This window comes from Neophocaena asiaeorientalis, unplaced genomic scaffold (assembly GCF_003031525.2).
Source record: "Neophocaena asiaeorientalis asiaeorientalis breed wild unplaced genomic scaffold, Neophocaena_asiaeorientalis_V1.1 scaffold145, whole genome shotgun sequence".
Lineage (NCBI taxonomy): Eukaryota > Metazoa > Chordata > Mammalia > Artiodactyla > Phocoenidae > Neophocaena > Neophocaena asiaeorientalis.
Window position 1 is genome coordinate 4042266 of NW_020172629.1, and position 16945 is coordinate 4059210.

The window sequence follows — 16945 nt, forward strand, 5'->3', positions numbered from 1 at the left end:
TGAAAGCACAGCAACAGCCCCGCCCCCTCAGGGTCACTGTTCTTGGTGTAATTAATTCTCTGTTTCTGTCACTTCTAACTGCTTCAGCTCAGCTGGCTCTTCAGAGGTGTTGGTTGGGTTTTTATCTAACATTTCTAGAGATTTTGAGGTAGTAGGAGGGGTTTCTAGTTTTGATTCCCCTGTGGTATCTTTGAGTTGTTTTTTTGCACGAAGTCCCTGGACTGGCATGGAGGGGGTTTTTCTCTGTGTGTTCTTCCTGACCCTTGTATGTGGCGTCCTCTGTGAGTGTCCGATGAGGGCCACACAGGCTGATGGGCGCACCTGCGTGCTGAGTCATGCTGCAACAGATTTGTTTTACCATGGGTTGCTCCCCAGTGTTGAAAAGTAGAAGTGTGATACAGCTGTGTATCCTGTTTGAGATGGGGTATTTCCCAGTTGTGACATGATTTAACCCCAGCAGAGTGGCCTCAGGGAGGTTTACAGTCAGAACATTTCATTTGAAAATCTGTTCCTAGAATTTGGGGGAAGGCTACTGAAAGCCTAGCTTCAGTTTTTTTTTTTTTAAACTACGCTAATTTTTTGGGTTTGGTTTTGTTTAATATTTATTTATTTAGGCCGTGTCAGGTCCTAGTTGCGGCATGCAGACTGCCAGTTGTGCCATGCAGGATCTAGTTCCCCAACCAGGGATGGAACCCGCGCCCCCTGCATTGGGAGTGTGGAGTCTTACCCACTGGACCACCGGGGAAGTCCCCTGGCTTCAGTTTTGAGCACAGCTGCTTGATAGAGGAACTTCGCTTTATTGGGTGAAGTTACTTTGTCCTCTTGTGTGGAATAGGCCTGCTTCTTGTACGTTTTTGGTCACTGGCTTGACGAGGTGACTTAGTCAAACGTAAAGACGCAAATGCCTTAGACTTCACATCTGAAGAGGGAGCAGATGTGTCGGTTGTGTTCGCTTTGTGGGACCCGAGGCTCGATCCTCGTGGTGGTGGTGGGAGCGGCAGGGGTTCGTCATCCTGCGCTGTGTAGTGATGGCGAGGAGGCACTGCAGGTGTCCCCTGAAGGCCTGCATTTTGGGTGCCCTCTCACTAGGACTGCCAGCAGGGGCACAGTGTGTTTGTTTTCATGTCTGACGGATGGGCACGGGAGGCCAGAGGGGCCGTTGCAGGAATAGCCCTGAGTCAGAGCCAGGGGCCGTGGGAGGGTGTTGGCTGGTCAGTAGGAAGGGCTGCCCGGCTGTGGAAGGTGTCTGCTGTTCCTGTGTAGCGTCCCCAGGGCAGCGACGGCATGTTTGTCAGGTGGCCGCAGGCTTGCCCAGTGCCTGGGACAGGAGTGCAGGGCGTGAGGAGGGGACCGATGCTCTGGGCTGCTCAACAGGGGCCTGGCAGCTGGTGGCCGGCGGGCCCGAGGCTGGTGCAGAGTCACCTGTCGGTTTTATTTAGTTGAGACTATTCTTAGCTCATTTCAGAGCGTTTTTTCCTACGTCGGGAAGGGTCTTAGGGTGTGAGTCTTGGAATCAGCTCCCAGATGAGGCCCCGGCCCAACAGGCTGGTGGTTAGTGCCCAGGCAAGGCGACACACACCCCTCACCCCTGCTCTGTCCGCCCCTGCCCCTAAGATGAGCCCAGCCTTGGCAGTCTTGTCACTGACCGTGGATTTCTGATTGCAGGACTCGTTTCCAACAGCCGGTTAAAACATGGTGGATTACTATGAAGTTCTAGGCGTGCAGAGACATGCCTCAGCCGAGGATATTAAAAAGGCGTAAGTAATCGTATTTCTGAATGAGTTAATCTGTGCGCTGGTATGCTGGTCATTTGCAGTGTAACTTTATATCGCCCCTAGAAACGGCACTTCAGGTGGTGTGAGTCTGACTGCTGCAGTCTAGTTTGAATTGTAGACAGCATTTAACAAGTTAGCTTTTGCCTCAGACCTAGGCCCACCTTACCACCTGTCATTCAGGGAGAAGAGGGCACTTGGTTTCCTCTGTCACTTTGTCTTGGGACAGTGGATTCCATTTCTGCTGGAATCAGATCAAAAACTTGCTGAGGATGTGAAATCAGCCTAAAGAACTTTGATGCTGGACTTGGAAGTGGAGCTGCCTTGGTGCTCGTAGGGTTGTCGCCATAACATCCTTGGTGTAGTTGCTTAAAGGTCCACGTTGCATGACCCTGTCCTGGTCCACGTTCACGCTTGAGCCTAGCGCTACTGTCTGTCCTTGCTGAACCTTTGTGACCAGGGCCTGGCCCACGGGAGGCATCTGAGGCAAGTCTCAGGTCACGGGCAGCTCTCAAGGTAAACTGGGATCGATTTAATTCAGTGTTAACGTACAGCAGAAGGTTGATAGATTTTTAGCCTAGCTCCAGACTAATGCGTAAGCCTGGAATAATAGGGAATCAGTTTCCGGTTTGTGTTGCAGGAACTAGCTTTTTAAGGCTTAATGAAGTCTATACTATTAGACTCAGTAGGTGTGCAGATGGAAACGAAGGATTTTTGAACCAGGTCGTTCTTTTAAAAATGCTCAACTAATTCAGCAGGTTGACTGCTGTTGGGCATACCTGAAGCTGCTTGCAGAATATCCCTGTGTCAGACCTTGGCCAAGAAACAGTGGGGACCAGGCGGCCAAGGACGTACCTTAGAGCTGTGTCACCAGTGGGCTGTGGGGTTCCTCACACTCGCTCACGGTTACAAGCAAGAGCAGTTTGGTACAGTTGGAAGTAATTGTACTGTTCTTAGTAAGTGTAATATGTGTACAGTACTTACATGAACCGATGGGAAATCATGCCTGTGTTGTGCCAGACACGATTAGAGCGCAGTGTCTCTGGGTGACTAAAGCAGTGGAGTGGAGAGGCGAACACATGGCGCCCCTTAACTCACTGCGTTATGCCTTGGATCTAAAGGAATCTAGCAGTCGTTCACAAGGCGTAGATAATTGAACCTTATTCTGGACGCGCGTACATTTCTTCACTTTCACACGAGCGTGCTAGTGCAAACCAGTTGTTTTTTCTCTCTTTATCCTTTTGTAGGGTTTGTCTTTTTTTAAATGGAGGGTCTGTAGCAGCACTTGAGGGGTTTTGGTCTGCTACTGCATGGTTAGGTCCACAGTGATTTAATAATAAAGTACTGTTTTATCATTAGATTCCCGCTTTAATCCGGTTTTAGTAAGTGAAGCTGAGGTTTTTGATTAAAATGCTGAAATTAAATGGAACCACAGCAGCCTTACATGAATAACTTGCCAAGTGTTAGAAGGACTGTTCGGTTCGTATTCTAGTCTTAGATTTTTAAGGAGCACGCCCTCTCCCTCTCTCGTGCCCCCCCCCCCATTTTTTGTTACTTGGAAAGCATGTACTTGTTAATGTTAATTGGAACCATGGAGCAGACCGACCTTGGTCATGGAATCTTTAAGTGAATCTTGAATTCAAATCTCAAGTCGTGAAAGATGCTGGAATATTCCACTGTGCTGGGGCCAGTGGCCCACCTTCGCCCACTGATGCGAAAGTAATGGGCTGGTCAGGCGATGGGGACGTAGGGATAGGGCCAGTCACGTTGGCTCCTTCCTCAGGGAGCAAGGCCTTTGTCTGCACGCGCTCCATTTTCTCAGCCTTAGCACCATGAGTGCATGCTGCCCATACTTTGGTCCTCACACATTTTAAAAACTTTTTTTATCTCTAGATGTGGGTTTGTATTATGCTGTCGATTTTAGAACCTTTTTTTTCATTCTGGCAGAAAGGGAGATGTTACAGTAGAGACTAAGGTTAATCTCGCTAGTTTGCAGCTGTGATTTTTTTGCTTAATTATGTTTGAAAGTCCACTGGCTTTCTGGACATTGGATTGATCAGGACCCTTTTACTCCTTTTAAGATACAGGAAACTGGCACTGAAGTGGCATCCAGATAAAAATCCTGAGAATAAAGAAGAAGCGGAGAGAAAATTCAAACAAGTAGCCGAGGCGTATGAGGTGTTGTCGGATGGTGAGTAGTCCAGCGTGGACTGTGCCCTCCCCAGGGCCTGCGGACGGAGGGGTGGTTGAGTGAGCTGTGGGACAACGAGAAGGGTCTTTCTTGTGCACACTTGACATTCCTGTTCCTGGCAGCCACCTGGTAGGTTAGCCGTGAGTGCTGTGGGCACCCTGGCCTCTAGACTTCTCCTAGGGTGGCTCTTTTAAAGCAGTCCTGACCCCTGGTCTGGGGACTGACGGGACAGGTCAGGTCGCGGGAATCTGTCTGGGTCTCTGTGGGTGCGGTGGAGGCCACTTGTGTAGTTGGTATCGTGACCTCTCATCCCCGTTGCCCTGCTGAACACCCTGTGTGAATGTGCTGGCTTCTGCTCGAAAGGATCTCCTGCGCGTCAGGAAATCAGGCATTGCGCGTACAGCTGAGGTTCAGACTTCGCAGCTTGTAGGTTTCCCTCCCCAGGTCTAGAGCTTAGGTATTGAATGGAACTGAAAGTCAGATCTGCTGGCGTAGTTTCAGGGGTCATGCGGAAGGTAGCTGTCAGCCAGATAGATTCCCCGGCTTCTTGGTAAGAGAAGCGTTGTGTGTGGGCCGTGTGATAGGGAGAAGACTGGAGAACTGCTGACACCACCTTGCCAGGAAGCAGTACAGGAGGGCCTGGTATGAGTCGAGGCGGAGACTGTAAAAGATGAGAGGCGGACTCACTGGCCACAGGGAGTGGACCCTTTGCTCCAAGTGTCACTACATGTAGCCAGGTTCACTGTTAAAAGAGAGTTCTGATTTTAGAACCAGCTCCATGTGACCGTCACCCGTGTTGACAGCTGACCATCTTATCCCGTGGTGACACCTGTGTTGACACGGGACCATCTTGCTTATGTCCTAACAGCCCCTCCCACTTTATTTTGAAGGAAGGCCTAGTCGTCTTATTTAACAAGTAGCTTTTGTCCTTGTTGTCCTTGTCTTTGTCCTGGTGTTCATGTGCTGATCCAGCACTCCCAGATCTGCGGATTTCACGGACCAGGGACACTAGAAAAATGGAGGACTAAAGTCAAGCTTGATTTCTGGTAGAAAGAGAACCTTTAAACTCCCATAAAGATGCTGCTTTTTTGTTTTTTTTGGTGAGGGCGAGTGTATTTTTCATGTTCTCTTATTCAGCCTTCAATCCCAGGAGTTACCTTCACAGATAGACAGTTACTGTTCTTACAAGTCTCTGATTACCAAAAACTGGCTGTAAATGCTTTGCTTCTACACTTGTTTCCCCATAAACTCCTGTTATTTTACCACACGATTTTGTAGAACATGAGACTTTAGGGGAACACACATTGTGTATGAAAAGAACCTGTACGTCTGAGCAGGGCTGCATCGTAGTTGTTTTTATTCTAGAACACAAATGATAAGATGACCAGGGATAGTAGACCATCATCAAGGCTTGGGTGGGCTCTTGCCTTAGACCAGGGTGATCAAGCTGTAGGCTTTGGGTTGGCTCTTACTCTGGCTGTTACTTAGTTCGTCTCCTTTCTGCCCTCACCAAGTCCCTGTCCTGTTCCTCTTTGTGCCACAGATCTTATCCCCCAGTTGGACTTTGTAGTAAGAAGGTACATGTCTAGGGTTGGAATCGTTTTGCAACTTTATGGTGGGGTTTTGATGTAGTATGCATGGGCGCAGTGAGCAGTAGAGTGAAATTAATGTTTTAAACTTTGTAGTACTTAAAAACGTTTCGAGTTGTTTTTAAGGGAGAGAAGCACTTAGATGTTCCCTCTTTTGCCTTTTCATCTACAGTAAGGGTCTTTGGGTTTACAACTTTGGAAACACTTTATTGAATTTTGAGGGCAAAGAACAACTTGGTCTTTACTGACTTGTCTTTTTAAATTTATAGCTAAAAAACGGGACATCTATGACAAATACGGCAAAGAAGGATTAAACGGTGGTGGTGGAGGTACGTGTGTACACGTTGGTCTTTCTCTTGGCCTTGTAGTGACAAGAGGAAGTGGTCTGACGGCAAAGGGTCTTATGGGGGTTCAGTGTGTTATTTCTCTTGGACACTCATGTTTCAGTAAATACAAACGCAGTCTTGGGGGGGTGGGCTGGATGGGGGAAGGGAGGAGAAATTGATAACACGGAAAAAGCCTATTAAAAATCTCGTTATACTAGGAAGTGTATATTGGTGTACATTTTGTAGATAGGAAATACTGTAAAACCTCACGTCATGAGTTTGTACCCCGAGAGCAGTACCTGGTATGTCAGAATAGCCTCAGGGTTTAAAAAAGCAGATTCTTTCGCCAAAGTAACTGCCTCTGGTGGTGAGGCCTAGACGTGTGTATTTTTGATGAAAAGTTCCTGCAGCGATCTGCTGTCCTTCCGGCTCCACAGTGGGCATTTGGACATTCACGCTCCAAACTGACCGTACACACGTATGAGTGAATGTTTATGTGCTTGGCTTACATGAAGTTTCACAACAAAGAATAAAAATAGTGTTATACTGTGTGCTGGTGACACACTTAGAGATGGTGAGGCAGCCCTCGTGCTGTGTGCAGCTCAGGAACGCTGACGTCCAGGCACGTCTCCCAGCTCTGGGCTCAGGTGGTTTTGATCTCGGTAGGGCTTGAGAGAGCCTCAGGTTTCTGAAACATTTTCCTTTTGAGATCATGATTTATACTGCAATCGAATGTTCTGTAGACAAGTGGTTGTGTGTCAGCCGCGAGCAGGAACCCGTAACAGAGCTGTGCTTTGCTCCTGCAGGTGGAAGTCATTTCGACGGTCCGTTTCAGTTTGGCTTCACATTCCGAAACCCAGATGATGTCTTCAGGGAATTTTTTGGTGGAAGGGACCCGTTTTCATTCGACTTCTTCGGTAAGTTCATCATCTGCGTCGTTGGTTACATAATGTGTCCGTGACTCGCGAAGACAGACATACGCGTTCTGTGTAACCGCAGTTGTAGCTTGTCCTTAAACTTGCTGTCTGAGCAGTGCAGGAGTTTAACTAAACCCCTTCTCCTTCTCCCTTCAGAACACTTCCCTGAATTGTACACCTCGCGTGTTTACATAATAAAGGCTTTCATGTACTCATTTCCTTGGCTGTGTTTGGCTCTGCTGAACTACCTCTGCAGTGGGAAGGATGTGGACACGGGGGGCTCAGAAATGCTGTTCCTGGTCGGACAATGAATTCTGTGTGTAATAGTCTGGTTAGAAACACTAAGTATTGGGACAGATATTGTTCAGAAGACATTTGATCTATAAACTTGTTTTTCTAATTTGTGGTGTTAGGACGATTGAGTTTGTAGTTTTTGAAAAGAAAGGACACCTCTAGAGCAAGGCATCACAGATGTTCGTCTTTGAGAGAATAGCTTTGCCAAAGGAGACTGTCCTGCTGTAGCTGCTGTTTCATTGTAGGAGAGGGTTTCCCATCCGCTGCACCTCTTGGTCCTGGTGCCCGACTAGAGGCAGAGTGTCGGGAGCTCATGTTAGGGTCTGGTGTCGGGAACGTCCTGTGTGCTGGGCGACTCGAGAGGTCAGGGTTCATTCAGCGTGTGCTGCTGAGGCCACTGTTGTCTTTGGCTCCTGGAGGGGGAGACATACCCTGTGTTTGCTCCGAGCTTCATTGCCTGGAGCCTGGTCGACAAGGCTGAACGCCACCTGCAGCCCCTCAGGAGGGAGACAAGAACAGCAGTTCTGTCTGCAGCTAACACGGGAACCGGTGGATCCTGCCCATCGCAGGCACGAAGAGGAGTAAGGCGCTACCGTGTCTGGTAGGTGTTGGGCCTTTTACCTGGCGCGGTCCTTCAGTTTATTTCAGATGGGGGTTCAGAGAGACTGTCCTTATTTATTTATTTTAGCATCTTTATTGGAGTAAATTGCTTTACAACGGTGTGTTAGTTTCTGCATTTCCTTATTTTTTACTGTTGTATGGCTTTACTTTTTAAGAAAGTAGCTTATGGAGGAAAGGTGTGTACGCATAGTAGCGTATATTAGCGTTTTCACGGACAAATGTAACAACAAAAGCTAAGCAGGGGAGTGTTCCAATGGGATGGGGGAGGAGACTATGTCATCTTTTTTAAAGACTTTATTTTTTGCATTAATTACTGCTACCATAAGCAGAAGTATGTATTGGGAAGGCTCCCTATAAATATGATACAAAACATAATTATGTCCTTTATTAATTTTCCCTTATATTGGTAAGATATCTTACTGTAAGAAAAGCACAAACAGTTTTAATGATCTTTCCCGTCTTAAAATTACCTTGTGTCTCATTACAACCTTTAGCGAGCTCCAGATGTGTTATTTTGGGGAGCAGGGCAGTGCTGGGTGAAATTGGCCTGGTCTCTGCCACCTCGAGCTGTGATGGGGGTGGCAGAGAAGGCAGAGCAGGCTGCCCTTGCCAGGGCTGTGGCCGGCGGCTCATACGTGCTTCTTCATCACTTACAGGGCTTCTCAAGGGAAGAGTCCCTTAGTGCTTGAACAGTAGCCAGGTTTTGTTTTCCTTGGGAGAAAAATCTGACAGGCCAAGCTTTCTCATGAAAAATGATTTTCCTTGAGCCGCTCTTTCTAGAGTGAAGAAGGGGTAGAGATGATAACCAGACGTGGGTGAGTTAGGTAGCATGTGGTTCTCGCCCATCGTGAGTACTGATTTCCACACCTTCTAAACTGAGATTCGTGTATAGAAAGAAATCTTCATGTGCGTGTGTAATCCCATCGTGAGTACTGATTTCCACACCTTCTAAACTGAGATTCGTGTATAGAAAGAAATCTTCATGTGCGTGTGTAATCCCATCGTGAGTACTGATTTCCACACCTTCTAAACTGAGATTCGTGTATAGAAAGAAATCTTCATGTGCGTGTGTAATCCCATCGTGAGTACTGATTTCCACACCTTCTAAACTGAGATTCGTGTATAGAAAGAAATCTTCATGTGCGTGTGTAATCCCATCGTGAGTACTGATTTCCACACCTTCTAAACTGAGGTTCGTGTATAGAAAGAAATCTTTATGTGCGTATGTAATTCGCTTAGAAGAGTTACAGATTGCAGGACGTACGGTGGAAATGTCTTCCGTTGGATTCAGAGTCCAGTTTAGGAGAGACCTAGTCGTCCTGTAGATCTAGACTCTCGGGCCCTCTGTTTGAGATGCAGCGTTGCTCACGTTGTAGCGCTAGGCGTTTCCCATGTTTCTCATGATTAGCGTGGCAGTGATAACTTGTCCAGTCCATTCTTGTAGGTGTTCTAGGTGACTTCCATTTTCAGGCTCTCAGGGTTTACACACAGGAAGAGAATCTGCGCCACGGCTGCTGCATGTATGAAGTAACAGTGCGGCCCGATGGCGGTATGTTCAGTGCAGATCCGAGTGAACCTAGGGTTGGGGGTTTTCTGCTTTAGCAGTGATTTAGTGGATGTTTCTCAGTATCCAGATCAACCCGGTTATAACGTCCATTTATAGTGGGTGTGTTCGTTTTTCATCTTAATTTTTCACACGACCAACTTTTTTCCGCTCCGTTTTCCAAAACAAAAAGAGTAGCTCAAAACCTGTTAAAAGACATTCTGAGCGTCGCTTTGCGTTTATCAGAGTATAAAACCCTCTGACTTCAGACTCCCCAGATGAAAGGGGAGGAGACTTGAAGAACCAGAGCTGGTGGGAAGGATTGAGGCCTGAGGGGTGCCGCACAGACTGCCACGCTGCAAGGAATGTTATGTGGTGGGAAGAGGACGTGGGCCTCCTTGACAGACGCCTTCCCAGAGAGGCAGGGGAAACCATTTCTAAGACACTGAAGACTGGCTCTGCAGTGGGGGATGCAGGCCGACCTTTCAAGGCTGACTTTCCCGAATGCAGAGCATGCACAGAACTGGCCTTAGGAGCGTGTTAATTGGAAAGAACTAATGAGCAGGGATTACCCTGATGTGAATTAATTAGGGCGGTCTCGTCGTTTGTTTATTACTGAAGGAGCCCGTTACTTGCTAGAATGATGTTCTGAGATGGAAAAGCTTCGACCACTACAGCCTAGTAGGAAATGCTGTCTGGGAGGCATTTCTCCTGACTCGTACCCTCTGGTTGGATAGCCAAAACCAGGCTCTGAAACCGAAAGCCTCTTCCCGAGCGAGAGTGAGTTCACTTCGCTCGTGTCCCATCCGTGTGGGCGCGGGTCCTGCGTGGGCACCCGGCCGAGGAGGGGAGAGGAGGGGGCGTGGGTGCAGCGCAGGCAGGCGGGGCTGCAGAGGGAGGGGTGCAGCCAGGCGTGGGGGGTCGTGAGCCGGTCGTTTTGTCCTCCTCCAGGGTCACGGAGGCGGCTGGCAAGGAGCTGGAGCCTGGGGAGGAGGTGGTGGTGGAGGCCAGCGAGGCCCTGGGGGTGGTAGCCAGCGAGGTGACGAGGAGCCCGGTGGGGTGGGGCGGGGCGGGGCGGGCTCCCCAGCAAGGGCCTGGAGGTCACCTCCAGTGAGGACGGGCCCCCGGGGGGCCTGAGGGGTGTGAGGACGCGGGCCGAGCTCGAGGCCCTGCTCCTGCCCCGGTGGGCTGTGCGGTGAGCGGGGGCCTGACTCCCTGCCCACAGTGTGTCTGGAATAGACTTCCTGCTGCTAGTGCCTGACCGTCCTTGGGCGGCTCCCCGCGGCCGTTGTGGAGGTGAGTGGAGACGCACAGGGGCCTGGGACGCCCTGCAGGCCACCCTCCACGGGGAAGCCATGTCACAGCCCGAGGCAGCGCCTGTGCTAGTGTCCAAGCTGCGGGAACAGCAGACCCCAAGGTTGGAGCCTGAGACGGTGCGCCTGGCTGGGTCCCTCCCCAGGCCTCTTCCAGCTTCTGGTGGCCTCAGATGGTCCTTTCTGTGTCTTCACATCGTGTTCCCTCTGCGTGTCCAAATGTCCCTTTTTATAGGGACACTAGTGACATGGGATCAGGGCCACCCGGGAGAGCTTGTAACTGGATCGTCTGCAGAAGCCCTACTTCCCACATGAGGTCACAGTCACTGGCCTGTGGGTTAGGAAGGCCGCATCGATGGGGGCCCCGTTGACGGTATAACGTGTGAAGACTTGTCCTGCGGTTTAGGAACAGCACATTTTGAGAGGGGAAGCCTTTGAAGTCAGGCGCGCCGAGAGGAGCTGGACGTGGGAGAGCGCAGCTGCGGCGGTGGGAGAGGCCCTTGGGAGAAGCAGGGCCTGGGTGGTGACCCCCCGGGTGGGCCTGAGACCCGGTGGCCAGCGTGCCCCCGTCCCGTGCACCCAGGCTCCACCTGCACAGACCTGCACGCGTGGAATTGGAAAGGCGGCAAGGAGTAAGGCTTCAGGTCCACACCAGCAGCGTGTGGAGTTTCCTGCTAAAGGAGTTAAAAGAAAAACACTTTGCGCGAGACTTAAAACGACTACGAAGCCCCTGGTCCCCCACGCTGGGGGAGGGGTGCTGTGGCCAGGAGGACAGGAGGGTGGCTCTGTCCGTGTTTGGGAAGTCTTCTGTCGGAACGGGCAGCAGGCGTTCGAAGATAGTTGGGCGAGGGTGGGTGCCGTGCCGGCGTGCCGTGCCGGCGGGCCTCGTGTTCCTCTGAGCCAGACCCCAGCCCATCCCCAGCGGGAGGGGAAAGGGTTTCCTGAAGAGGGCATGCTCGGTGGTTTTCTGGGCCACAAGAGCAGCAGCCCTGAGGTTTGGATCATCTCCCCCGGGGAAGCCAGCACCTGCCACGAGTTAATTTTGAGGGTTTAATGGAGCTCCCGGTGCCACCCAGGGCAGAGCTCCCCGAGTCCGTGTAGGGCTTGCTCACCTTCTCTTCCTCCTGGAGCTGTGCTCCCCCAGCCTCAGGTGCTGGGCGGGTGGCTCCCTAGTGGTTTGTGAGGGGGCACATGGCACCAAGAGAGAGAAGGGACCCTGGCGAGACGGGCCGCACACTGACCCTCACAGACTCCTGAGAGGGACAGAGAGTCTCAGGGAGCCCAGACCTCTGCTGGCGTCTGAGATAGGGTGGTTTGGGTCCAGGGTGTGTATTTGGGACCCTTGGCTTGGTCAGGTTTTTGTAATCACTAGAAAATACAGTGCCCCTACGAGACCTGTGATGAAACTAGAAATTGCATTTTGTAACACAGTAGTTGCATGCAGAATTGAAAGTATGCTGTTCACTTGGCATGTATTTATTACCTGCTTACTGTTCAGTGCCAGGCACCACCCCGATGCTGGTTCAGCCACGGAGACGTGTCCCAAACCCATCCTCCCCAGGGTTCCAGTCTCGCATCACGCTGTGGCCGTGTTTCTGATTTGTTTCCGTTTCTGTTTCAGATTCTTTTCAAATACGTTGTTTTCTACTTCTGAATATGAGAAAAAAACATTTTAAAACTTGGAGTTGTCGTGAAAGGAGTGTTTCGGTTTTTGTTTGTGGTGTTGGGATTAGCTGGGAGATTATCACGTTGAGATCTGTCTGCTCCCCTCGGCCTTTGAATTTCAAGTGTTTCCCCTTTCCTAAGGGTTGCTGTAGTTGAGCTTTGAAACTGTAGTACAGTGTGATTTTCCTTTGTTTGAAATGCCCAGGATGCTTTTTTGGGTTTATGGTGTTATCCTTTTTTGTGCAGTTTTTTGTGTGTGTGCCTGGGAACTTGATGGTGTGTGGCCATAAGGGAGGGACCGGCTGCTGCCCTAAGTCACCAACGCAGGCCTCTCCCTCGCTTGGGTTTTGTGTTCACTGAAATGTTTCCTTTGGGACAGAGGGAAGAGTGCTGGTAATCATGGCACTTGGCTTTGCGTCTGTTGGCGTTTGGTGTGGATTTCAGTATTTGGCTTGAGTTGGTTTCAGCCAACCATTGTGGTGTGGTTACTCTTCTGTCAGATACTGAATTTTGGTAAAATTTAAGAAAATGTGTGTCTCTAAACGTCTTTGCACTTGGTTTTTCCCTTAAGTCTTCCTCTGTGTATGTATGCGCGTAAACACTTGTCCCGTTTTGCGCCTGATTTTTTCACAGCATTCAGTGCAGTATACTTTTTGTCGTAGGTTTGGCGTCGTCACTTAGGGTGTTGGTCAGTTTAGTGTTCTGCAAATACCGCCTTCACGGATTGCATTCAGCACTTCTGAGAGAAGCGCAGGAGCTCACCAAGTTGTAGAGGTGTGCTTGATCCAGGACGCCTGAGACACTGGAAGGAAAGAGTTAAATCATAGGGTAGGCATGTGCCTGTTGCCTGTAATATTTGTATCTCACAGCACAGCATTGTTACGGGATAAAGACCTGGCTAGAGACCCTTCTAAAAGGACCAAGGACACAGAATTTAGGAAGTCTTTTAGAAATGTATTTAGGTTGTCCAGAGAGATAGATCCAACAGGGTGTGTATCTCTATATCTCTCTCTGAAGAAATTTAGTATAAGGAATTGGCTCATTTGATTATGAAGATGGACACTTTCAGAATCTGCAGAGCTGATGTCCCAGTTTGACTCCATCAGGCTAGAAGTGCCATCAGTGTTCCGGTTCAGAAGCCATCAGGCAGGAGAATTCTCTCGTGTTTGGCGGGGGAGAGCGGGGAGGGTTGGCCTTTTGGTCTATTCAGCCCTTTAGCTGATGGGATGGGGCCTGCCCACGTTGGGGAGGCCAGTCTGCTCTAATCAGCCTACTGATGTGAACGGTCATCTCACCTGAGAACACCCTCGGAGATGCACCCAATAGCTGGGTGCTGTGGCCCCTTCAAGTTGACACACAGAAGCTGTCCACTCCCTCCCAACTTGGCACCCACACTCGTTATCTCCTTAAACCACGCTTAATCTCCAAATGGAGACAATAGCAAGATCGTAATCGTGCCTAATGTGATGGCTGTCCTGCATGTAATCGAGAATGCGCTAACCTTTCTCCCACATAGGAGGTAAGGTCCTTGAACTTACCTTTCTCCTTGTCCCATAGCTGAAACACTGTGATGCAAAGCCTGCATTTGATGTGATGTGATGTGATAAGGGGGTAAAAGAGGCAAGAAGATAAAGCTGTGCTCAGTGTTTATGAATACCATGTGTGCACAAAGTATCCATAAAGCAATGAGGAGGAAGTACACTCGGCAGCTGCACCCCTTGTTTCTGTGACAGGGCCTGTGGGCACAGCTGCTGTGTGTAACTACCTCCTTCTTCCGCCTGGTCCATGTTCCCTTTGCCCACCAGGCACCTCGGCTGGCGGTGTGGTTCTGTATCCCTGGGGGAGTGAAAGTAAAGAAGTACTTGGTAGAATATTTGGTTATGTTGACATGTCTCATTAAAACTTAGAGTAAATGCAGTATTTGCCCCTTTTAACCTCAAAAATAATAATATAACACAGACTCAACGTAAGAAATTGGAAAACATAAATGAGATAAAAAGGAGGGAGGGGGAATCAACCTTTGTCTTACCACCAATTGAAAGTCCACTGTCAACATTTTTCAGATATTATAGTTGGGATGTGTGTGTGTGTGTATATATATATATATATATATATATATATATATATATATATGTTCTCTTCTGCCTTTTTCTAAAGCGTAAACTTGATGACCATTCAAATACTTGCATTTAACATGCTCTCCATTCATTTACTCTTTTGGAAAATTAGGTAAGTTTCAGTTTTCACTATAAATGCTTTGGACTCCTTTAGTATAGTAAGTTATTTCCATGTTTGATGAGTTGATTTCCCTGAAGTAGAATTGAATTGCTGGATTGAAGGGTCTTTAAAAATTGTATTTAGCTTGGGGGCTGAAGATCGTAAAAGCTCATGGTCCATACTCCCCAAACCAGCAGCAGCCAGTGATGGGAAGCTCTTAATAAGGACTTGCCTGATCTCACAGTGGCACCTGTTAACAACACATCACTATAATCATGACATTTTATTTAATGTGTTTTTTGGTGTCACCATGACTGTTACAAATGAGACTTTTCATTTTTAGGGTTAACTGTAATATCTGAAACTACACGTTAAAATATGGTGACTACTTGAATTGTAGAAAGTCATATTTAGGCTGTATAATAGAAAAATATGCGAGATAAAAGATTTTAAAAATAAAAGAATACAAAAGTACAAGAAGATGTACTTGAAAAGCCAGCTGGCCTTCTTACAGCACACTACTCAGCCAGCTTTTGAAGCAGCTTCTGAAGGTGATTTTATAATTATGAAAGGCTTAGTTTAGCTTCACGTGAACAAATTACAACCGTTTGTTCAGTGGTGGTATCACATGGACACTGGTTTAAGTTGGTCTCCAAAGCCTTGTGAACAACCTTTAAAGATTTAGTTGCTGTATGAACCTTAAATTGTAACATAACTGATTGTTACGGCAGTAATAAAAGGAACATTGCAGAAGGACACAACGTGATTCAGTGTAAACTAAAACTTCAGAGCATGTGCAGAACAGCACATCGTTTAGGAACTCATATGTGGATAGTGAAAATCTAAAGCTGGTCCTGTAGATTCTTCTTAACGGCTACTGCTTGAAAGAGAAAATGACTGCACTGTGAGTTGAAACTGTACTTGTTATATTACGTTTGTGTGTCTTAACGTGGGTGGTTGTAACATAGGAATGTTAATTATCTGCCATCTTGTAGCTCGGATCTATAGGGAATGTGTCCCTGCAGGTTTGTAGGCCATGATAATAAGGTAAAAGGTGACTTAGTAAATAGAACGCTTGTATTTTATTTGAACAGGATGAAGTCTCTGAAGAAATTTACAGAATGTCTCCAGCTCTAGATAAAGTTTATGGTCCATTTTTCTACTTACACTTCTAGATATGGTAATAATGGGACTGTAAGCCCTGTTCACAAGGTAGCTGGTAAATGAATTTCTTAAAGTTGTGTTTGAAAACAGTGGCGTTTACTGTGGAACGTGGGAATTAAGTGCAAGACCAGCAGGCCCTGGAGCTTTCTTGTTCACAGCAGAGGCCCTTGCCCAGTGCTGCGTGGGGCTCGGGCCCCCTTTGGGGTGGTGGACCTGGTCTCTGTGCACATGTTCACTCCTTCTCCCTCTAACATTCCTTCTTTCTGGTCTCTCAACAGGCCACCAGTGACCAGGTTTTCTAAATGTTTGCTTCTTCAGGCCTGTTTTCGTGTACTTTGCATAGCTCTCTTATTTAAGAGAGGCCTTGTAGGTTTTTATTTTTTTTTGCTTTTTAAAAAATTTTTATTTATTTTTGGGTCTTTGTTGCTGAGCACAGGCTTTCTGTAGCTGCGGCGAGCGGGGGCTGCTCTTGTTGCAGAGCACGGGCTCTAGGCGCGTGCGGCCATGTCGTTTTGCCACCCCTTTCCTCGCCCCCATTCTGAGTATTGTTTAAGCTGCCTTGGCCTTGCCTGGCCCTTGGTCATTCCTCAGGGTCTGTGAGCAACAGCGCACGTAACCTCTCGCACATCCTTTCAGGTCACTGCCGGTTGCCCTGGGGGTGTGGCACGCTGCTCAGGTCACATTTGTCTGTAAACACGAGTGCGCCATGAATCTCAATTTCTACTTGGTTTTGTGCTCACTGTGTGTTTATTTTTCTGTTTACTTTTATTTCTTTCATTTCACTACTCAAATGCATTAACTTCCTGCTTTGGTCACTCTTGCCTTGTCTTAAAAATATGCCGTGCTGATTCTGTAGTTTGTGTGTTGTGGGTTGCTTTTCTCTTTCCCCAACGTGCATTTCCAGCTTACTCATCCATCAGGAGTCCTTGTTTTCATTTCTTAAAGAATTCCCGTTTCTTCGAAAAAAAAAGTATAGCGCTGATTAATTTCATAGAACCTCAGTGAATTTTTTTAAAAGCTTGTGTAATTCATGTTTTCAGTAGGTGCTCACTGATTGATAATAACAACCAAAAAAAGCCCCTAAACTGTCAAGGCTGATCTTGCTTTTATTTTCAGGAGCATCTCCAGTAGTAATACGATGCCTATTCATGTCAGTAATTTTCTATTAAAGTATAATGTAGTGTCTGCCAATTAACATTTATTCAGATTTGACTTCAGCTTATCCTTCCTAAATTTTTTTTGAGATGTCAGGCTTACAGAAAAGTCGAAGGGATTCCTTAGCACTTGGCTCAGAATCACCGGCTGTTAAATTTTGCCTCACTTTGCTACAGCG

General features: G+C 48.0%; 1 protein-coding gene across 4 annotated transcripts in view; it reads left to right on the top strand.

Annotated features, from left to right (window-relative positions):
* The first annotated feature begins 1619 nt into the window (after positions 1 to 1619).
* Positions 1620 to 16945, top strand: part of DNAJB6 (DnaJ heat shock protein family (Hsp40) member B6) — a 51387-nt gene continuing 36061 nt past the window's right edge. For all 4 annotated transcript variants that reach the window (XR_003002434.1, XM_024739127.1, XM_024739128.1 and 1 more), the window contains exons 1-4: positions 1620 to 1757; positions 3854 to 3963; positions 5822 to 5881; positions 6685 to 6795. Coding sequence is in view for 3 of the 4 variants with exons in the window: in XM_024739127.1 (XP_024594895.1) it covers positions 1693 to 1757; positions 3854 to 3963; positions 5822 to 5881; positions 6685 to 6795 (346 nt within the window). In the remaining variant the exon portion in view is untranslated. The remainder of the gene's footprint in view (positions 1758 to 3853; positions 3964 to 5821; positions 5882 to 6684; positions 6796 to 16945) is intronic.